The sequence below is a fragment of the Pleurodeles waltl genome, chromosome 11 (assembly GCF_031143425.1).
Source record: "Pleurodeles waltl isolate 20211129_DDA chromosome 11, aPleWal1.hap1.20221129, whole genome shotgun sequence".
Taxonomy (NCBI): domain Eukaryota; kingdom Metazoa; phylum Chordata; class Amphibia; order Caudata; family Salamandridae; genus Pleurodeles; species Pleurodeles waltl.
In genome coordinates this window covers 825,220,987-825,244,527 of record NC_090450.1, presented here as the reverse complement: position 1 = coordinate 825,244,527, position 23,541 = coordinate 825,220,987, and the positions used below count along the sequence as shown (strand labels likewise).

Sequence of the window (23,541 nt, the reverse complement as noted above, 5' to 3'; positions counted from 1 at the left end):
GTGCACAAGGAGGCTGCATTGTTCTACTTGGCACCTTTGGAATACAGTGGAGTTGTCCTCTCCCTGCAAGACAGTCCTTCACGCAAGCTATCTAATGTGCTGCATTCACTCCTTTTTCTGTGACCTCTCTCTCTTCTGTGCTCTGCCAACCATGGCTGTTTTCTGGACTGCGGGCAGATTCTGGAGAATACTTTTGTAAGTTAAATTCATTGTCTCATGTGATCCCTTGTTTCCAAGTCTACAAGCTTGCACACCCCTTTTGCTGTTCAAAGTCATGGTTTTCTTATCAGTTAATACTGCTACTTGGCCATTACACACCCAACGGAAAGCTTTTTAAAAAAATGATTTGCATTTATTAAGAACAGCAACAAACATACAAATTTGTGAGGTTGTAGATTCGGTCTATAAGTACAATATAGAATGAGGAGCAGTAAAGCCTAGTCCCCAAAGTACGTAGAGTTCAGCACAAAGACAAATACTCTCTATTAACCACAGTGGTATCCAATTCGCATCAATGGGACCTCCAAGTATGCAATACAAGCAAGCCAAAAAGACCTGCACATAAAAGAAACAGGGAGCAGAGAGGGAAGCAACCAGAGTTGAAGAAGAGAAGAGTAGTATGCAAAGGAGGGAGGAGGGAGGGAAATAAGAACATTGCAGGTGTCAGGACGTCAACATTAATACAACCAATAACACAATAACATACAATAATATATCTGGGGAGCATGATTCTTGCGTAATCACTTGGGGTGCGAAATTACTGTGCGTTGGCCCATGAGCAAGCCTCCAAAAAGGAGCGCAGTGGGGCCCATATTTCCTGCGGTCGGGATCCCTCCAGCATGAGGTCCCAGTATATCTGCAGCTTGTCCTGACAATACGAGGCATCACTTAACCATTCAGCACAGCGGGGAATTAGACGTCTCCCCCAGCATATCACGAATCTGCGCTTGGCCAACAGCAGTAGCAGTCCTATCAATCGCCTGTGCACAACCATGAGTTCCTCAATGTATCCCAAGAGGGCAAGCTTAGGGGTGAGCGGCAACCGAGTCTCAGTCATCCCCTCAATCGACGCAACACCTCCCCCATACACAAATATCGCTGGGCAGCTCCACGCCAGATGTAAAAAGTCTGCATCAGGGGCCATGCAGCTCACATAATGCACTTCAGCCCAAAGGCCCTTATTCTTCATCCTAAGAGAAATGTAACATAGGCGATGTAGGAAATTGAAATGTATGAGGCGAATCGTAGTTTTGGGGGGGGGGGGACAGCACTCGCATATGCACACAGCAGCGTCACCACTCTTCATCGGAAATGGTTTCCCCCATGTCCATCTCCCATAGGGCTTTAGCCTCTGTTCCCTCCAACTCACGCTGCATGCAGACATATAACCTGGTAATAAGCCTGCGCAGGGATTGCGTTTGATACAGAAGCTCCAGCGCCCCGCATTCTACAGGCATTGCAGGGAAGCAAGGATAGTGCGCACATAGCATAGCACGAGTCCTAAGGAAATATAGTGGATGCAGTGCAATATTGCATACACCGCCAAGTGCGGTCTCCAAAGAGATAGCTCTCCTATCCGGAAACCAGGATCCAAGGGTGGACAAACCAGCCTCACGGATGAACTCACCTATACGAACATCCTCCGACAGCCATACATCGCCCACGTCCCGAACCGGTATCAAGGGGGCAAAGGTCTCTCCCACAGCCGTGCATCGCAGTAGCGCCATCCATGCTCTCACGGTGCATGCCACTGTGTCAACCCCCCGCTGTCTGGGCCTAGGCCACCCCACCAGCACCCTCTGCAGTCTATTGGGCCACACAGCATCACTTTCAGGTGCCAAGTGGGGTAAGTATCTGATGTGCAAAGTTGGCCTGAGCACAATGGTAGTATAGTGCCAAGTCTGGGGCCGCCAACCCACCCCGCTCAAATGGAAGCGTCAATTTTTCCCAGGATTTTCTGGGGCGTCGACCAGCCCAGGCCACAGTTACTAGAGCAGATCGAAGCAGTTTAAAAAAACTAGCAGTGAGAACCAGAGGTATGTTGATAAAGAGATACAGAAACCTGGGCAGTACAACCATTTTCGCTATAGCAATACGGCCTGCCAGCGAAAGCGGTAAAGAGTGCCACCTCTCTATCTTCTCTTCCAACCACATAATGGCCTGACCATTGTTAGCTGACCAGAGCGTGCTGTGTCCCTGCTCAGCCATATACCCAGGTATCTCATGGGCCCCTGAGTCCAACAGAGGGGGTATCAAGAGGTGAACTGTACCGTAGCTGCAGAGAGGGACACCACCAACGAATTAGACCAGTTAATGGTGATCCCGGATATCCTTCCAAATCCAACTATCTCATCCAACAAGGCATCTAGGTGCAGCCGTGGATCACGAACATACAGAGCGACATCGTCTGCGTACATGGATATTAGCACCGGGTGCTGACAGAAGGCCAAGCCCCTGTGTAGGAAGTTGGCTCTGTACATACTATCTCAAAGTAAGAGATTGTGCACACTAAGTCCAAGGGTTCCCCTTAGAGGCAAAATAGTGGCAAAATTAGATAATTCTAATACTCTATTTTGTGGTAGTGTGGTCGAGCAGTAGGCTTATCAGAGGGTAGTGTTAAGCATTTGTTGTACACACACAGGCAATAAATGAGGAACACACACTAAAAGACTTAACTACAGGCCAATAGTTTTTATATAGAAAAATATATTTACTTAATTTATTTTTAGAACCACAAGTTCAAGATTTGACGTAAATACATAAAATGCAAGGTACTCCACACAGGTAAGTTAGGAACTTTGAATTAGAGCAATAGCATACACAGTTTTAGTAAAAATGGCAATAAGCTATTTTAAAAGTGTACACAGTGCAAAAATCAATCGTTCTTTGGGGAGGTAAGTAATGGTTAGTTTGTCAGGTAAGTAAGACACTTACAAGTCTAAGTTCCTGGGCATAGACAGCCCACCGTTGGGAGTTCAGGCAACCCCAAAGTTACCACACCAGCAGCTCAGGGCCTGTCAGGTGCAGAGGTCCAAGAGGGGCCCAAAACACATAGGCGCCTATGAAGAACAGGGGTGCTCTGGTTTCAGTCTGCCAGCAGGTAAGTACCCGCATCCTCAGAGGGCAGACCAGGGGGGTTTTGTAGAGCACTGGGGGGGGACACAAGTAGGCACACAAAACACACCCTCAGCAGCATAGGGGCGGCCGGGTGCAGTGTGCAAAGCAGGTGTCGGGTTTTGTATTAAAAACAATGGAGGGACCCGGGGGTCACTCTAGCGGTGCAGGCAGGGCACAGGGGGGCTTTTCGGGCCAGCCACCGACTGGGCTAGGCAGAGGGTCGCCTGGTGGTCACTCCTGCACTGAGGTTCGGTTCCTTCTGGTCCTGGGGGCTGCAGGTGCAGTGCATGGTCTAGGCGTCGGGTTCCTTGTTACAGGCAGTTGCGGTCAGGGGGAGCCTCTGGATTCTCTCTGCATGCGTCGCTGTAGGGGTCCTGGGGGGTCGTCTCGGGCTACTCACGAGGGTGCAGTCACCTGGGAGTCCTCCCTATAGTGCTGGTTCTCTGGAGCTCGAGCCGGGGGCGTCTGGTGCAGAGGGTGAAGTCTCACGCTTCCGGCGGGAAGAGTGAGGTCTTTGAAAGTTGCAAGAAAGTTGCAAAGTTGTTGCTGTTGTTGAACAGTGCCGCTGTTCACAGGAGTTTCTTGGTCCTTTGGGTCAGGGCAGTCCTCTGAAGCTTCAGAGGTCGCTGGTCCCTGTTGCAGTTTTCTTCGAGTCAGGAGACAGGCTGGTAGGGCTGGGGCCAAAGCAGTTGTTGTCTCTGTCATCTCTGCAGGGCTTTCAGGTCAGCAGTCCTTCTTCTTGTTTCAGGTTGCAGGAATCTGATTTCATGGGTTCTGGGGTGCCCCTAAATACGGAATTTAGGGGTGTGTTTAGGTCAGGAGGGCATTAGCCTATGACTACTGTCCTGGAGGGTGGCTACACCCTCTTTGTGCCTCTTCCATGAGGGGAGGGGGGGCACATCCCTAATCCTATTGGGGGAATCCTCCAATCTCAAGATGGAGGATTTCTAAAGGCAGGGGTCACCTCAGCTCAGGACACCGTAGGGGCTGTCCTGACTGGTGGGTGACTCCTCCTTGTTTTTCTCATTATCTCCTCCAGCCTTGCCGCCAAAAGTGGGGACAGTGGCCTTTGAGGCTCACCGCCAGGTGTTACAGTTGCTGCAGGGGGAGGATAAAAGCACCTCCACCCAGTACAAGCTTTGTTCCTGGCCACAGAGTGAGAAAGGCACTCTCCCCATGCGGCCAGCAACTCGTCTGGTTGTGGCAGGCTGGCAGAAACAGGTCAGTCTAGCACTAGGAGTCAAACTGGTATTCAGGGGGCATCTCTAATATGCCCTCTGGGTGCATTTTACAATTAATTCCACACTGGCATCCGTGTTCATTTATTGTGCTGAGAAGTTTGATACCAAACTTCCCAGATTTCAGTGTAGCCATTATGGTGCTGTGGAGTTCGTGCATGACAGACTCCCAGACCATATACTCTTATGGCTACCCTGCACTTACAATGTCTAAGGTTTTGCTTAGACACTGTAGGGGCACAGTGCTCATGCACTGGTGCCCTCGCCTATGGTATAGTGCACCCTGCCTTAGGGCTGTAAGGCCTGCTAGAGGGGTGACTTATCTATACTGCATAGGCAGTGTGAGGTTGGCATGGCACCCTGAGGGGAGTGCCATGTCGACTTGTTTTGTCCTCACTAGCACACACAAGCTGGCAAGCAGTGTGTCTGTGCTGAGTGAGGGGTCCCCAGGGTGGCATAAGATATGCTGCAGCCCTTAGAGACCTTCCCTGGCATCAGGGCCCTTGGTACCAGGGGTACCAGTTACAAGGGACTTACCTGGATGCCAGGGTGTGGCAATTGTGGAAACAAAAGTACAGGTTAGGCAAAGAACACTGGTGCTGGGGCCTGGTTAGCAGGCCTCAGAACACTTTCAAATCAAAACTTAGCATCAGCAAAGGCAAAAAGTCAGGGGGTAACCATGCCAAGGAGGCATTTCCTTACAGTCACCGACCCAGAAACCAGCCAGAACGCCCAAACCCAGCAGGGCCGCCAAGCACAGGGCCACGCAATAAAAGTGTCACCACCCGCAGTTCACGTGGCCCAGCAAGAGTCCCAGAAAAAAACAGAGCCAAGACAAGGAGGCTGCGCACCAGGCAGTCTGGACAAACGGAGGAACGCAGAGACCTCCTTGGCCTTAGGGCATCAGAAGTCCAATCAGGCAGTCTGCTGCGCCATAAAGCGCAAAATAGGGGCCCCAGTCAAAAAAACGGGCACACCCGCACATCCGCGGGTCCGTCGGCTCGATTTACCCACCGACTGGGCCCCGGCTGAGTTATAAGGGCAGCACGTCTGACCAGCCGGCCGATGGCCCCACTAAGATTCAGGGCCCACATCAATCTGATCAGCGGCGCGCAGGGCCGCCAGCAGCAGACGGGGTCCCCCAGCAACCGCCAGTGCTCTCGCTGTAGCCCACAGCCCGATATGGCTGCCTAGATGGCCACGCGGGGGCAGGCAGTGCATCAATCGCCCTGCAGGTCACGAGGGCAGCCCCACCACCAAGACTCCAATGTCGGGGGCAGGATGGAGCAGGCACAACTGTAGAAGCCGCTCCCCGTGACGCATGCAGAAGTGGCTGAGGCTCAAGTGCCTCATGCGGGCGCCCAGGCCCCGCCTCCAGCCCAGGCCGTGTCAGCCAGCGCGGCTCGCAGCGCTCACCCAGTGCTGGCTCACAACCGACAGACTCCCCAGGTCCCTCGGCACCGGCACAGACAAGGAATAAGGGCAAGGTGCTGCCAAAAGGAGGAGAAATGCAGCATTTGGGTCCCCCAAAGAACAGAGCCTCACGCGGTGGCGGCAATCTTGCTGATCAGCCAGGCGACACCCCCACCCAACGGAAGGATTGGGTGCTCACACCTCTACTAGTAGTGACACACAGGACACTAATCTGTGTATGTTGAGAACATACAGTTTACAAGATCAGAATTGGCTACTATATTCATCTTTTTTCCTACTTTGTGCATTTAAGTTAGTCTTTACCCTGTGCTTTTGTGGGGCACTGCCACTATTGAAACAGTCTGACACTACGCTTTATTCATGTTTTGGTTTTTAATTTTGTTCTATGTCCTTAAAATAGCAAGTTCTCTTTCAGTGTTTAACCCAGTCAACCTGAATTACTATGGGGTGCTCCGTCAAAGGAGCATTGTCTCTTATTCTTAGTTACATAAGTTAGCCCACACTTATTATTATTGAACAACTCTTTACTAAAGTCTCCAGTGGCATGTGATTATGGGTCTGGTCCTGGTCATACTCATGGTGCCTGGGATTCACTTGATTTGTAGTTTCCTGGTAGTCACTGCTTGAAAGATTACTTCCTTTTACTGTGTTTTGTCTCTACTGGTGCTGATGCTCTGGATTGGTTAATTGTGATCCGTCTTCCATGGCCTTCTTGCCTGCTTGGTGGTTTTATTTCAGCCAGCCACTTCTGACCGGTCTCTTTGCTGTGTCTTTTGGGCTAAAAGTGCCTGGTGGTCAACTTTTTTCAGTCTGCTCCTGTTCTTAAACCTCTCGTACCTTGTACATCTGACATTTTATATGGTTTTGCGTATCTGTTTTGGCTCTGCTAGAGGAGACTGGTTTGCCTTCGCCACTGTCTCAGACAATTCCCTTTTAGTGTTTCTCGCACATAAGTTGGCCATGATCTTAAGGTGCTTGTGTTTTGGTTTTCACTTTGGATATGAATCTCATCTCATCTCATCCTCGCTCTTTGCCAAGGCTTTTGCCCTTTTGTGCTAAATGATGATGAGCCACTCTGTTTTGCAGTGGTTGAAGATTTGAGTGTCTCCTGGAAGCAGCTTGTTTATGATAAGTCTATCTTACAGTCAGTAACACAAATAACATATGCATGGTCAGGGATTTTGATCTCTGGCTCAGATACCGGATTAAGCATTCAAAATATTAACTCGCCTTCCTATTTCTCATTTTTCTTTACAGAGTTGGTAATAGTTTGGACCTTGGTGGACATGGGTTTTAAAAGGGTAGTGCCATGGCTTTGGTTGCCAGGATTAGGCACAGGCATTTGTTTGCCATGACACTGATTCAGTCCTCCTGTTTTTCCTCTGAAGTTGGGCTCAGTTTGCTTTCCCTACATGTACAGCTTTAATGTGTTTAGCACTTTGCACTGCATGTTTTACATGTAACTCCCAACCTAACCTTGGTGTTATCATTGCATGATAGTGTGCAGTTTTGTGCTCTTTATCCCTCTCATCTGTTTCTGACCTCACTGCTTTGTAACTTTGGGCTTCTTATGCCTTCTCTTGAATGCCTCCCTAGTTTGTGGTTATGTCCTACATTTTCAGCTCTTTTGGCAGAACTATCTCCATTTCGGTAACTGGACTACACTGTTCTTCAACACTGAGATGTCTGTCCTAGGACTTTTGCTCATAATGGATTTTGGAATTGTTCTGTTCTCTGTGTTCCATGTTTCAATCTTTTTCAGGAGTGCAGTACATTTGGCTTGACCTGCTGGTTTGCTTTTGTTTATCAGGCTGCCACAATCTTCTCCATCAAAAGCTGCTGCCTCTGTAGATTTTTACTTTTTAGGAAGCCGACTTGTCCTACCACAATCCTGCGCTTCTGTACTCCGTCTTTTTCACACTGTTATGTGTGGAATTACATATATGTATAAGAGCATGGTATATGACTATTAGGGCTTTAATATGGCCAGCTATAGCTGCAGTATCCTTAGCTGGTTTATAGACTTGAAGTTTTGAAGCTTACTGAAGGCCCTTCTTTGGGGTCCTTTCCTGGTGTGTCAGTAAATCTGCCCTTTTCATGTGCTTCTGTTGTAGACTTGTCATATGTGCGCTGTGTTTTGTCATGGCATACTCTATTGCTCTATCTGGGGTTCTTGTTCTTTTGGGCATTGTTCTGTGCTCAGGTGAGAGTAGTTTCTTGGTTTGCTTTCCAGTACTCATGGTAGGTATTGATGTGGTCTCCTGCTTCTAGGTTTTATCCATTCTGGTGGTCCTGTGTCCTAGCCTTTGCCTGTCTGACTTTCCTTTTTTGTCAAGGTGCTCTTACACTCCGGGTGCCACCGGTTTGGCTACTGATGCCCTGGTTCTTTCTGACCTGGCTCCTGGAATATCCCCTAGCTAACTGTTCACTGTTGTTGACTTTCTAAAGACAGGAATGGCCAGCCAGGTTTTTGTTTGTTCTGTTTTCTTTACCCTTGTTGAAAGTTTTTCTGCTGCCACAAGATCTATCAATTTGATAGATCTTGAGCTCCTAGATTTTCTCCAGTATGGCCTCTACTGGTTTCCATCATACCTTCTCCAGAGTCCATGAGTTTTGTCTTTTCCTCCTGGCAAGCTGTTAGTTTGACCTGAGTTCTTCTCTTTGGGTTGGAGTACCCAGTGGTAGTGTCCTGTCAGGTTTCTGCTATTGGAATCTTTTAGATCTTGGTAACTTGCTGCACTTGTTAACTGAACACTGGATTAGTAAATTCCAATATGGCTTTGGTACTTTGCCCATAGCCATGGTCATGTGGTACTCATCACTCAGTATGGACAGCAGATTCCCTGAGGTTTTTGGCTCACTGTTGTGTTGAGTTGTTCTGTTGGAAGGTTGTCTGCCTCAGGGCTGTGTCAGTGGAAATGTTCTTTTTTAAATTTGCTGGGATGCTGCCTGGTCTTCTGGAATTTTCATTACCTTTTACCTGGCTCCGGGTTCTTGGTTTTGGAACAGCTTTTGGATCTGTTGCACGGGGCTCTGCTACTTTGTTTATCCTCAGATTCAGATGAGGAAAGGGATGCCTTGGCAATGCCCATATTACCTCTCAGCAATGTTCACTACGCTGAGTCACATTCTTTATTTCCCTGCTCATACACAACTTCTCACCCGTCACCCCCTCGTCCCTGGAATATTGGCCATTGAAGTCAATTTATTCTTGCTTGTTCCTTCAGGTAGCATATAGGGAAGGGTGAATCTTTATACCACTGTAAGTGGAAAGTTAAATATATTGGGTCATATAAGGGCCATAGTAGTGATCCAAACACATTGTAGGGAGGCATCCAGTTGGAATTCAGCTGGTCCTTTGCTGTGTACAATTTTCTCAGGTATCATTTCAAAAATTTAGTTTGGTTTTGAGCAGTTTCCTGGGTAGTAAACACATCAGTTGCATATCAATGGCTGGACTGAGGGCATTATGGAGTCCTGTACCATGTACTCCCATAGATCTGTCACCAAGGCATCCCTCGTTAGGGATTGGTTAGATTCTGCATATACCCAGGGCACTTCAACCAGAATGTTTCAGCATACTAGATTACATTTGATCTTGCTTAGAAATGGAGTGCTTTGAAAACACAGCAGATTGAAGTGAATTCTTTTTAACTAAGAAACAGCCTTTCTGCCCAATTCTGTACACATTGTAGTGTTTTTAGTGTAAGCATACGAGGAGAAAGAGCAACACAGACCCTATTCACACATTTTGAATATTTCTATGGCAGCCTTTTGATCACTTTGGAGCCTTTCTGTTGGACATCAGTGAAAAGGGGAACAAAAGAAGAAGCAATGTTCATGTGATCTCAAAGCAACAGTTAGAAAAAGCCAATGCAGTATGCCAGGATCTGAAGTTGAGAATTTACCCACTTACATGACTGGAAGATGTTATTTTTTAAGGGCATAAGGCAGAGTGCTTCATGCCAAAGTCTTAAGTCCATGGTGTTTCTACCATAACATTTATACTTCACCATTGAGAGTTTTGAAATCCACCACCTGTTATCTTATTGGGAGACAATGCATTGGTTTCAGATGAGGTGAGATGGTGGGCCTGATTTAAGGTTTTTGCAGCCTTGTCAACGATTTGACAAGAAGACAATTGTAGACAATGTTGTAGACTTGGCAGAAAGACTACTGTAGACACTGCAGTCTCCTCTTTTGGATATCTGGATACTGTTTGAGCTAATTCAGTAGCAATTCAGTAAGAGAAGCAATAGTGGAAAGAACTTTAATGAAACCACATGTGATCTAATACACTTTTGGTGACTCAACTGGAGCAGTGATTGATGTGTCTGAACTGAAAATAATTCCAAGACTAGGTACCATGTGTGAGGAGTTGGAACTATAAGGGTCAATCTTTAAAGCACACCAGTGATGATGCAAGCGATGAGCGATCTTTGCTTTAGTGGGCGTGCAGTTGCTCTAAGCAATTAGTGTCCAGCGACAGGATAGTTTGGTAGCACAACAGAATACCAAACCATGCTCAAAACTTGACCCAAAAAACACATGTAGATTTAAAGTTAGCTTACCTTGCATTGTCTATCAGCTCAGCAAGCGCTCCAAACAAAAACTCATGGGTGGTTCTGAAAGAAATAAGAGCTAGTGAACAAGTCTTCCTATACTCATCATGCATTTTTTTAAATCACCAAATGCCTATAGAGGTTTTTTTTTACCCACGGAACAGAGGAAGTAGTACAAGACAATTTTGAATGCACGTGTACTCCTACTCCAAAACCTCAAGTACACAGTTTGCCAGACAATCAAAATCACTGTAAAGCCCTCGTCAGTGCCACAAATCATCCTCAGATCTCAAAGAATTTGATTGTAGCACTGGATAGGAGGACAGTCAATCGCCACAAGCATGTACAGACCAGCCTAGCTTTAAACAGCTCATTAGACCATTAGCACATTAGATCAAGTCAACAGGGAGGACAATTTGTTTGAACCACAATATAAAAAAGAAAACTATAGGAGACTATACTAGTTTTGGAACCAGACATCTGCCATCTACCATAGTCTCCAAAAGTCACAAATACATAATTTCACCAACTTTCTCCAGTGTCCTTCCAATCCCAGTCTACCAATTTAATAAGAATGGCATCTGAACAAAATTAATATATAAGCAATTACTTTTTCTTAATGTTAAATGAAAATGTCACTTACCCAGTGTACATCTGTTCGTGGCATCAGTCGCAGTAGATTCGCATGTTTTGCAATAGCTCGCCATCTGGTGTTGGGCCGGAGTGTTATAAGTTGTTTTTCTTCGAAGAAGTCTTTCGAGTCACGGGACCGAGTGACTCCTCCTTTTGTCTCCATTGCGCATGGGCGTCGACTCCATCTTCGATTGTTTTTTCCCCCGCAGAGGGTGAGGTAGGAGTTGAATTGTAGTAATAGTGCCCATGCAATGGAGTGACTAAGTATGCACCTATTTAAGGTTGAGATGATACATATATAAATAATTGAAGGTAACTTCCAAACTGCTACAGGCTCCCGGGGAGGCGGGTGGGCACATGCAAATCTACTGCGACTGATGCCACGAACAGATGTACACTGGGTAAGTGACATTTTCAGTTCGATGGCATCTGTCGCTGTAGATACGCATGTTTTGCATAGACTAGTAAGCAGTTATCTCCCCAAAAGCGGTGGATCAGCCTGTAGGAGTGGAAGTAGTCTGAAATAATGTTCTTAATACGGCTTGACCTACTGTGGCTTGTTGTGCGGATAACACGTCTACACAGTAGTGCTTGGTGAATGTGTGAGGCGTAGACCATGTGGCTGCCTTACATATTTCTTGCATTGGGATGTTTCCTAGAAAGGCCATGGTAGCACCTTTCTTTCTGGTTGAGTGTGCCCTTGGTGTAATGGGCAGCTGTCGTTTAGCTTTAAGGTAGCAGATTTGGATGCATTTAACTATCCATCTGGCTATACCTTGTTTTGATATTGGGTTTCCTGCATGAGGTTTTTGAAATGCAATAAATAGTTGTTTAGTCTTTCTGATGTTTTTTGTTCTGTCAATGTAATACATCAATGCTCTTTTGACATCTAATGTATGTAGTGCCCTTTCAGCTACGGTATCTGGCTGTGGAAAGAACACTGGAAGTTCCACTGTTTGATTTAGATGGAACGGTGAAATAACCTTTGGCAAACATTTAGGATTGGTTCTTAGGACGACCTTATTCTTGTGTAGTTGTATAAAAGGTTCCTGTATTGTAAACGCTTGAATCTCGCTTACTCTTCTTAGGGAAGTAATGGCGATGAGAAATGCCACCTTCCAGGTTAGGAACTGTATGTCGCAGGAGTGCATGGGTTCAAAAGGTGGACCCATAAGTCTAGTTAGGACAACATTTAGGTTCCATGAAGGAACAGGAGGTGTTCTTGGTGGTATAATTCTCCTAAGGCCCTCCATGAATGCTTTAATGACTGGTATCTTATATAGGGAAGTTGAATAGGTAGTCTGCAGGTATACAGATATTGCTGCAAGGTGTATTTTAATGGAAGAGAAAGCCAGGTTAGATTTTTGTAAGTGAAGCAAGTAACCCACTACATGTTCTGGAGTTGTGTGTAATGGTTGTATTTGATTAATATGGCAGTAGCAAACAAACCTTTTCCATTTACTTGCATAGCAGTGCCTGGTGGATGGCCTTCTGGCTTGTTTTATGACTTCCATACATTCTTGGGTAAGTTGCAAGTGCCCGAATTCTAGGATTTCAGGAGCCAGATTGCTAGATTCAGCGATGCTGGATCTGGGTGTCTGATCTTTTGGTTGTGCTGTGTCAACAGATCTGGCCTGTTGGGCAATTTGATGCAGGGTACTACTGATAGGTCTAGCAGCGTTGTGTACCAGGGTTGCCTTGCCCAAGTTGGTGCTATCAATATGAGTTTGAGTTTGTTTTGACTGAGTTTGTTTACCAGGTAAGGAAGGAGAGGGAGAGGAGGAAAAGCGTAAGCAAATATCCCTGACCAGTTCATCCATAGGGCATTGCCTTGGGACTGTTTGTGTGGGTATCTGGATGCGAAGTTTTGGCATTTTGCGTTCTCCCTTGTCGCAAACAAGTCTATCTGAGGTGTTCCCCAGAGTTTGAAATAAGTGTTCAGGATTTGGGGGTGAATTTCCCATTCGTGGACCTGTTGGTGATCTCGAGAGAGATTGTCTGCGAGTTGATTTTGGATCCCTGGTATAAATTGTGCTATTAGGCAATTTGGTTGCGAATTGCCCAACGCCAAATCTTTTGTGCTAGCAGGCTTAACTGCGTGGAGTGCGTCCCCCCTTGCTTGTTTAGATAATACATTGTTGTCATGTTGTCTGTTTTGACGAGAATGTATTTGTGAACTATCATTGGTTGGAAAGCTTTTAGTGCTTGAAAAACTGCTAGAAGTTCTAGGTGATTTATATGCAGTTTTGTTTGATGTACATTCCATTGTCCTTGTATGCTGTGTTGATCGAGGTGTGCTCCCCACCCTGTCATGGAAGCATCTGTTGTTATTACGTATTGTGGCACTGGGTCTTGGAAAGGCCGCCCTTTGTTTAAATTTATGTTGTTCCACCACAGAAGCGAGAGGTAAGTTTGGCGGTCTATTAACACCAGATCTAGAAGGTGACCCTGTGCTTGTGACCATTGTAATGCTAGGCACTGTTGTAAGGGCCTCATGTGCAGTCTTGCGTTTGGGACAATGGCTATGCATGAAGACATCATGCCTAGGAGTTGTAGTACCATCTTTGCGTGTATCCTTTGTGTTGGATACATGCGTTGTATGATGGTGTTGAAATTTCGAATTCTTTGTGGGCTTGGAGTGGCTACTCCTTTTGATGTGTCTATTATGGCTCCCAGGTATTGTTGTACCTTGCGCGGCAGAATTTTGGATTTTGTGAAATTGACGGTGAACCCTAGTTTGAAGAGGGTTTGTATGATATGATTTGTGTGATTTGAGCACTGTATTAACGAATGAGCCTTGATTAGCCAGTCGTCTAGATATGGGAACACATGTATTTGCTGCCTTCTTATGTGTGCAACGACTACCGCTAGACATTTGGTAAAGACTCTTGGTGCGGTTGTTAATCCGAAAGGCAGTACCTTGAATTGGTAATGTATTCCCTTGAATACAAACCTTAGGTATTTCCTGTGCGATGGGTGTATTGGTATATGGAAATAAGCATCCTTGAGGTCTAAAGTTGCCATGTAGTCGTGTAGTTTTAGCAATGGCAATACTTCTTGTAGTGTGACCATGTGAAAGTGGTCTGATTTGATGAAAGTGTTTACTACTCTGAGGTCTAGTATTGGTCTCAGCGTTTTGTCCTTCTTTGGTATCAGAAAGTACAGTGAGTAAACTCCTGTGTTTATTTGTGTGTTTGGCACTAATTCGATTGCATTCTTTTGCAATAGTTCCTGCACTTCTATCTCCAGGAGATTGGAATGGTGTGTTGTCAAATTTTGTGCTTTTGGTGGTATGTTTGGAGGGAATTGTAGAAATTCTATGCAATAACCATGTTGGATAATTGCTAGAACCCAAGTGTCTGTAGTGATTTCCTCCCATGCTTTGTAATAATGACTTATTCTTCCCCCCACTGGTGTTGTGTGGAAGGGGTGAGTGACATGTGAGTCACTGTTTAGTAGTAGGGGTTTTGGGGCTCTGAAATCTTCCTCTATTTCTAGGGAATTGCCCTCCTCTATATTGTCCCCGAAAACCTCCTCTATACTGTCCCTGGTAACTGGACGGTGTTGCTTGTGAGGTGCTGGCTTGTGTGCTCTGACCCCGAAACCCCCCTCGAAAGGGTGTTTTACGGAATGTGCTGTAATTCCCTCTGCTCTGCGGGGAGTAGAGTGCGCCCATGGCTTTGGCAGTGTCCGTATCTTTTTTGAGTTTCTCAATCGCTGTGTCCACTTCTGGACCGAACAGTTCTTTTTCATTAAAAGGCATATTGAGAACTGCTTGTTGAATCTCTGGTTTAAATCCAGACGTTCGGAGCCATGCATGCCTTCTGATAGTTACAGATGTATTAATTGTCCGTGCAGCTGTATCTGCAGCGTCCATGGAGGAGCGGATCTGGTTGTTGGAAATGGTCTGTCCCTCCTCAACCACTTGTTTTGCCCTATTTTGTAAGTCCTTGGGCAGATGTTCAATGAGATGTTGCATCTTGTCCCAGTGGGCTCTGTCATAGCGCGCAAGTAGTGCCTGGGAGTTCGCGATGCGCCACTGGTTTGCAGCTTGTGCTGCGACTCTTTTACCAGCTGCATCGAACTTGCGGCTTTCTTTATCTGGGGGTGGTGCATCTCCAGATGTGTGAGAGTTGGCCCTTTTCCTAGCTGCTCCTACAACGACAGAGTCTGGTGGCAGCTGTGTAGTGATGAAAACTGGGTCTGTAGGAGGCGCCTTATACTTTTTTTCCACCCTTGGTGTGATTGCCCTACTTTTGACCGGCTCCTTAAAGATTTCTTTCGCGTGCCGGAGCATACCAGGGAGCATAGGCAGGCTTTGGTATGAGCTGTGGGTGGAGGAGAGTGTGTTGAATAAAAAATCATCCTCGACCTGTTCTGAGTGGAGGCTTACGTTGTGAAATTGTGCTGCTCTAGCCACCACTTGAGAATACGCGGTGCTGTCTTCTGGTGGAGATGGCTTCGTAGGGTATGCCTCCGGACTGTTATCTGACACTGGGGCGTCGTATAGGTCCCATGCGTCTTGATCTTGGTCACCCTGGCTTATGGTGGTGTGAGCTGGGGAGTGTGATGGAGTTCGTGCTGGTGAGACGTTAATCACGGGCGGAGGAGAGGGTGGTGGGGTAACTCTTTTCACCACTTTTGGTTGTGGTGTCTGTTCAGTTTGGAACTCCAACCTTCTCTTTCTTCTAATGGGGGGAAGGGTGCTTATTTTTCCTGTCCCCTGCTGTATGAAGATACGCTTTTGCGTATGGTCCACATCAGTTGATTGTAGCTCTTCCTCAAACCTATGCTTTTGCATTTGGGAGGTTAGCGAGTGCTCTTCTGTATAAGAGCCTGAAGCTGGGTCGCTTGCAGTTTGTTTCGGCACCGAAACCTTGTCTACGTGTTTTTTCGGCTCCGAGGTGACTTTTTTCTTTTTCGGGGCCGAAACCTCTCGGCGTCGATCTTCTTCGGTGCCGCTGTCTCGGCGTCGAGCCGTGTCCACACCGGCATCTCGGTGTCGAGGCTTGTCTCCAGCACTTTCTCGGTCCCGAGAAGGCTGCGTGCCAGTGTCTCGACCGGAGTAGGACGATCTCGGCACTGTTTGGGCCTTTTTCGGTGCCGACGGTTTTTCGGTGCCGACGGTCGGTCACCGAATTTATGGGTGGAGCCATGGCCTGATGGCAGTGGCGTCCCCTGGGCCTTGTAAATCTTCCTCTGTGTGGTTTTCGACGTCTTACTCACGGTTTGTGTATCGTCGAATCCTTCGGAGTCCGATTCTTGGATCGAGAAGGTACCTTCCTCTTCCTGCTCCTCGAACTCTCGGTGGGCTGTCGGCGCGGACGCCATCTGAAGTCTTCTGGCTCGACGGTCTCGGAGTGTCTTTCGGGACCGGAACGCACGACAGGCCTCACAGGTGTCTTCACTGTGCTCAGGTGACAGGCACAGGTTACAGACCAAGTGTTGGTCTGTATAGGGGTATTTATTGTGGCATTTGGGGCAGAAACGGAACGGGGTCCGTTCCATCGGCGTTCTTCAGCACGCGGTCGGGCCGACCAGGCCCCGACGGGGGATCGAAAAACTACCCCGAAGGGCACCGGAGCTCTTCGATCTTCGATGCGGTGTTGAATCTAAGTACGCCGATCCCGAACGCAACAATACCGACGAAAATCTTCCGAAATTAGCTAATTTTCCGTTCCGAAACTCGGAGCGACAGGAACACGTCCGAACCCGATGGCGGAAAAAAAACAATCGAAGATGGAGTCGACGCCCATGCGCAATGGAGGCAAAAGGAGGAGTCACTCGCTCCCGTGACTCGAAAGACTTCTTCGAAGAAAAACAACTTGTAACACTCCGGCCCAACACCAGATGGCGAGCTATTGCAAAACATGCGTATCTACAGCGACAGATGCCATCGAACATACAGATATGCCTTATGTGATTCATATACATGAAACTTTATTGCTCTGTAAATTACTGGTTACTTTATTTGATTGTTCAGGGGAGAATAATAGTTAAAACTGTTGCAGTTTTAAAATTCTTCTTGTTAGTTTTTTAAGTATATTGGACAACTACTTTTTAAAATAAAAAGGGATCATAATTAGGAAAAATAATAGAGATAAACAGGCAGTTCTAACTTATTTACACATTATTTCCTATTTTTAATGAGCCACAGGCCATTGTAATACAGTAGCATTTCATGCAAACACACGAATTTCAGATGCCCCTAATATCTGCCTACATGCATTCATAAAACCACTCGGTTACAACCACAAAATCCTTACTTGTTATATACAAAACTAATTTTATCAGCTGTAAATGTTTTTCTGACTTGGAAAAAACGGTTTTGTGTTCCTTCCAAACATCAATTCGGTATGATATGTAGCAAGCCTTTGCTACCACAATTTTGGTCACAACATATTCACCAGTTAGGCCCCTACCCGCCCCCCCTTCAGGAACCAGGCTGGCGCCTCAGAGGAAACATGTGGTTGTCCAGTAGACCAGTGCCTGCTCCACCACTGCTTTTGCAAATGGAAACCTTTTTTGCCTTTTAAAGCAGCACTAGTCCTTTAAGGAATATAGTTGCTTAAAAAAGTTTCAGTTTGGAAATGCAAAAAAAGAAAGGGATGGTGGTCTGCTGCCCTTTGCAGGCCACCATCCCTGTGTTTGCATCCCATCACAGGGGGTAGGAAACTGCTACATGCCTAATAATATTCATTAGGCTGGTCATTGTGTGACCCGTGCCAATGGTGATTATTTTGCAAACTGGTCGAATAGTTCATATGTCGTTTTGCAAAATCAGTCTGTTCCGAAAAAGAGGGTGTGCACTTTTAAGCTACTGATTGCGAACTGACTCTTTGTACATCTGAATTGTAGTTTTGAACTAAATCTAGCTAAAACTATTAGCAAAGGAAAGACTGAAAGAAATTCTGATAAAACAACTAAGCAAGATATACTGGCAATACTATAGGATAAATGTATAGAGGCAGCTAAGCAATAGCAGTGACAGAATAGCTTCCAATTCAAAGAGCTCTACTTGTTACATTACAAGCCCTAGCTGCAGACGGCAGCACTGCTTGGTAGAAGTTTCCCTTAACAATAACTGGCAGAATAAACTAAAAGGTTACTGTTATTTCACACTACACTATTTGCGGTTCAAAAAAAACTTTTTTCCTCTGCTTAATAACAACCGGATGTATTCGCTTAATTAGGACCAGCATGATTAGCTAAAGGAAGGCAACTTGTGTATTAGAGGATGGGATCTGATATTGCCAGATCTTAAGAACGATTTCTAAAATTTCACAAAGACTGTCTGACCAAACAGAGAGAGAGAGAACCATGATGACTCAGAGGTGGAAGAGTCTGAATGCCGGCACACAAATCAACAGCCACCACTTGTTTATAAAATTCGCAAAGTGCTCTATGCAGGGATGGGGTACTGCACATGTAAAAAGAATAACACTATACAAACAAAATTGTATTAACATGATAAAGCAGATCACAGCAAAAAAAAGCAGCATTCTAGAAGCAAAAATATCAATAAAAATAGAAATTATAGGGGCATTGCATGATAGAATACAAAGGAAAACTAACAAGTGATGTGTGAGTTGCTTTTTAAATAATGTCATCCACTGGCGTTTACTCTGGGTGGCCATGGAGTCCATTGTTTTTACACCTATCATGGCACCTCAGACATGAACCAGACATACACAAAACTAACCTTGGTCATGCTCTCATAATTAGAGTTCAGTCCGAACTACACGACCAAGAGCCCTCTGTTGGGAAACGCAAGCAATCCTAGATTGGGCCCATTGTTTTTTGTTAGTAGAGTACATCTTGAATCCAATGGGCAAGTTAGTGTGGGGTCCACATGTGGGTATATCCATTACATGTTGAATGTTGCAATGAAGGTTGCTTGAATTAATCTGAGACACTAATTATTCTAGGTGGCAATCCAGTCTATCATCAAAGAAGCACAATTGACACATTTTTGCTCATATTTATGCATTAATTATGCAAATTTTCAGCAAAATTGCATGAAATTTCACAAATTATCAATGTCATTTTGTGCTATAAAGAAACCCAAAAATAAAAAGCACCACAAACAACAGCCACTAGTGTTCTGCTGTTCTTGTTTGTGTTTAAGTTTTTTACCACAAGTGCGGATTTCACTGAAAATTGTTATCGCAAAATGGTGCATAATAACACAATGCGGCATAACAGAGTAATTTGAGGAAGTCTGAACAAGAATGAGGTGAAATTCCCATAATTACAATGCTGTTAACTGAAATTTGACCCAGGACTAGTATTAGTATAAGCAAAGGAAGAAAGGTAGCAGACTGCTAGCTGCATAAATGAAAAAAAAAAAAGCACTTCAGAGATAAACCATGTTTTTGAGGAAAAGTTGCAAGAGGTCACAGAGAACTTTCTAGCCTTTTACCTGCATACTATCAAAAACAGAGCAATCCAGACTCCAAACCAAATTTTCTGCAACATCACATAGACCCAATAAGAATCTGAGCATCCCGTTACATGATAAGTTCAAAGATGCAATATAACACATGCCAGTAGAAAAATGAGCAATTAAAAGATGCTTCTAGACCCTTACAATAGGCTTGCCCTGGTTTAATCACAGGAATCCAAGAAGCAGCCACACAAACTGTGCCGACTACAGGTGAATTTAATTTATGAATGCTGACATGAGATATACTGGGAAGTTCTTACCAACAAACTAGGTAAAGTAATGAGAGAATCACAACTAACTAGGCTCTGGCATGTAAAAAAAAAAAAAAAAAAAAAAAAAAATGGGGAAAATGTCAACAACCGCCTACATTTAGGGATCAGACAAGCTATTCAAATATTCAATTTCACTCTGCAGAAAGATGGTGAAAATGTTGTTCAAACCAGTGAATTTGACAACCTTTTTAAAATGTACCAAAAAAGTCGCACAGGGGAAAGATTTACTTTAGAAATCAGATTCCTCTATGATAACCCCTTGGCACGGGCCAACAGAAGAGGATCATTCAAACTACTTCTAAAAAAAAAAAAATGAAAAGTACTAGACAGCAAAATACCCTACTGTCAACGTTGTGCATTAAAGGCAAAAAAATATTTCCAGGCTTCTGCTTTAACGCACCAGGAGGATAAATTAAGATTATGCTATGCGCAATTGACAAGGTAGTCTAGACACTGGGAGATCCTGAATTGTTATTTCGGGGGCAGGCTCCTACTCAACTAGAAATTTAGGGTCTTCTTATCCAAACATAGCGTCAAAGAGAGCCTGAGATTGACTCCTGGTAGGGGGAAGAGCCGTGAAAAGAGATAGAAAGTGACAGCTGTAGAGTATTGTCACACAAAACTGTGGCAACTGCACAAGGGAAAGACAGCCAGCAGGTGAATAAACCCCCAGTACATAGTGAATATGCTGGGTGATCAGTCAATTGTGGGATATTCTTAGTGTATTAGCACTATAGTTCATGACCCCATTTTTGCTGAAGATGCGTCTTTTGTGTAGTTTTTCATAGGAATGATCTGATTAATTCTAATTATAGATCTACTGTATCCTGAAATCATCCAGATGTTAAGATTTTTATTTCTTTCCAGCCTATTTATTACCAACAGTTCATGTTTTCAGAGTGTATACCATACCCAAAGGTTGTAGTGCCAAAGTTTGATTTTCTTTTTATTAAAAAAAGGGGGTTATTGGGCAATTCAAAAAAATCTCACCAAGCCCCTGGCAGAGAAAATCAAACCTGGTTGCAGTAAGGGCTGTAAGGAGTACATCAAAGCAACCCAACAATAGAGGCCTGGATTCCCCAAATTTCTTTCCCATTATGTCTGACATCTTCTTTTGCCAAATGAAGGTGTCCTATATGTCCTATTAGTGTGTCGAATCTCACAAAGAAATCTCTTGGGATAAAGTGGTAAATGTTGAAGTAAAGAACACTTGGGCGAGATAACCACCTTTACATAAAAGCTTACCAATCTCTGAACACTGGAGAGTCTAATTTAGATCTAAATATTTTTACATTCCAGCCCTTTACCAGGGAAATTATAAAAAATGTCTGGGGAAAAATGATTCCAAGACTGTTACTTCATATCAACCGAGTACCTTTTGATGGTGCAGAAAGATTCTAGGTCATAATTTCGGTTATGTCAGCTTTGATTAAATATCCAGAGAATGTACTAAATGTGTAAGACAGTACAAGTACTGTACAGGAACAAATCAAGAAATCATCTGTATCCAGCCTATTTTACGTGGGCAGGACCAAAATGAAAGCAGCTTATTTCTTATTGCTTACAAGAAAGCAGATATGAGTTTTAAAAAAAAACAGACAGAAGAGGAGAGCATGGGAACTCCTATCTGGTTCCTCTCTTCTGCAAAAAGTGATCGGCTTGTAAAACTATCAAGAAAATTTTAGCATTCACTTTCTGTTTTAAAGCTTATATTTTCTGAGCAAATTTTGAAGGGAATTTGAGCTGGTACACTGTACACAATAAATACACCAATGGACTTGATCAAGGGTTTTTCCACCTAAATATATGGGTATATGCAGTTTGAGATTTATTTTCTCAGTTGTTGCCCTGCTTTAGAAACCCTGTTAATTATTATTAAGTTAGGAAAGCCTTTTTTGTAAACATAGAGCAAGAAAAGTTACCTGTATTTAGCAACAAATAAAATTAGCAAGTACATAAGGGCTACAAAAATGACACTGTCAAGATATTTGATATTGTGAGTTTTAGTTAGGAATGCCCAGCAATGACAAGACTAAAAAAAAAAAATGTTTTAATTTTTTTATAAACAGTGAAATACAATACAAGCATGAGACGATTTAAAGTTAATAATCACATTAATTTCTATAAATCTCTTCACTGTTGTGCATCGCTAAGGAAAACTCAGGGTCAGGAAGGTGAGCAATGTCATTTTTATAGCTCTTTAACTGAGCGGCACATTTAGTACTCTTAAATATATTTAAGCATACCAGTAGTTGTAGTTGAGTGATATTTTAAATAAACCACCAAATAGTAAAGCAGTGGAATACTGAAGTGCTTTACAGAAGGAACCTAATTCACAGACTAAGATCTTTGAAAACCAATGATGGTGAATGACATTTATAAAACGTCAGTGGGATTACACTTTAAATCGTTGTACACAATGTGTAACTATAGTTCAATTTCAAAGTCGAGTTGCACTAACATGGAATTTTCTTTCTGAAAATGTACATTGCACCTTAATATATTTGGAGAGGTGTTCAAACATGCAGTGACCGGAGGAAAGGCAAAGAGCACTCATATTTCCAAACTATTTGTTGGTATTTTGCATCATGCTATTCTTCCAGAAGAAAATGTGATCTTGTGAATTTAGGAATTTGCATTATGTTAGTTTTATTGTTTGAAAATTGAATCTGCATCCCCCAACTAAACCTCCGACATGTCTAATAATAATGGCTACCTCTATAAAAAGCAAGAGGTAGCTAGCTTGATCTAACACTCTATGGTAGAGCTATGTTTTGTTATCTGTAACAAACATGAAAAAGTACATAAGCAGGTCCCTCTCTCACCAATATTTAATAGATCTGCGCATCTACTTAAAAGCATATTACCCTAGCATTTACTTAGAAATTCCTTAGTGGTGCCTACAGACAGCAAGATTAACCCCTTAGCTGCTGGGCCTTTTCCCCCCCAGTGCTGAGCCCTTTTTTGGCTATTTGGGGTAGTTCGCGCTTAGGGCTTCATAACTTTTTGTCCACATAAGCTAACCACGCCAAATTTGCGTCCTTTTTTTCCAACATCCTAGGGATTCTAATGGTACCCAGAGTTTGTGGTTTACCCTGGAGGAGACCAAGAAAATAGCCAAAATACAGTGAAAATTTCTTTTTTTCCAAAAAAATGGGAAAAAAGGGCAGCCGAAGAAGGCTTGTGGTTTTTTCCCCGAAAATGCCATCAACAAAGGGTTTCTGGTGCTGAAATCACTATCTTCCCACCTTTCAGGAACGGGCAGACTTGAATCAGAAAACCACATTTTCCAACACAAATTTGGCATTTTACTGGGACATACCCCATTTTTACTATTTTTGGTGCTTTCAACCTCCTTCCAGTTAGTGACAGGAATGGGTGTGAAACCAATGCTGGATCCCGGAAAGCTAAACATTTCTGAAAACTAGACAAAATTCTGAATTCAGCAAGGGGTCATTTGTGTAGATCCTACAAGGTTTTCCTACAGAAAATAACAGCTGAAATAAAAAAATATTGAAATTGAGCTGAAAACAACAGCCATTTTTATTTATGTTTTACTCTGTAACTTTTTCCTGCGATGTCAGATTTCTGAAAGCAATATACCGTTTTGTCTGCTGGACTCTTCTGGTTGCGGGGATATAAAGGGCTTATAGGTTCATCAAGAACCCTAGGTACCCAGAGCCAATAAATGAGGTGCACCCTGCAGTTGGTTTTCATTCTATACTGGGTATACAGCAATTCATTTGCTGAAATATGAGGAGTGAAAAAGAGGTATCAAGAAAACCTTTGCATTTCCAAAATGGGATCAAGATAAGGTTTTGAGGAGCAGTGGTTATTTG

At 44.2% G+C, this 23,541-nt stretch overlaps 1 protein-coding gene across 3 annotated transcripts in view; it reads right to left on the bottom strand.

Moving 5' to 3' along the window:
* Positions 1-23,541, bottom strand: part of MORC2 (MORC family CW-type zinc finger 2) — a 353,542-nt gene that overhangs the window by 277,284 nt on the left and 52,717 nt on the right. For all 3 annotated transcript variants that reach the window (XM_069214663.1, XM_069214664.1, XM_069214665.1), the window contains exon 3: positions 10,361-10,414. In XM_069214663.1, the coding sequence (XP_069070764.1) occupies positions 10,361-10,414 (54 nt within the window). The remainder of the gene's footprint in view (positions 1-10,360; positions 10,415-23,541) is intronic.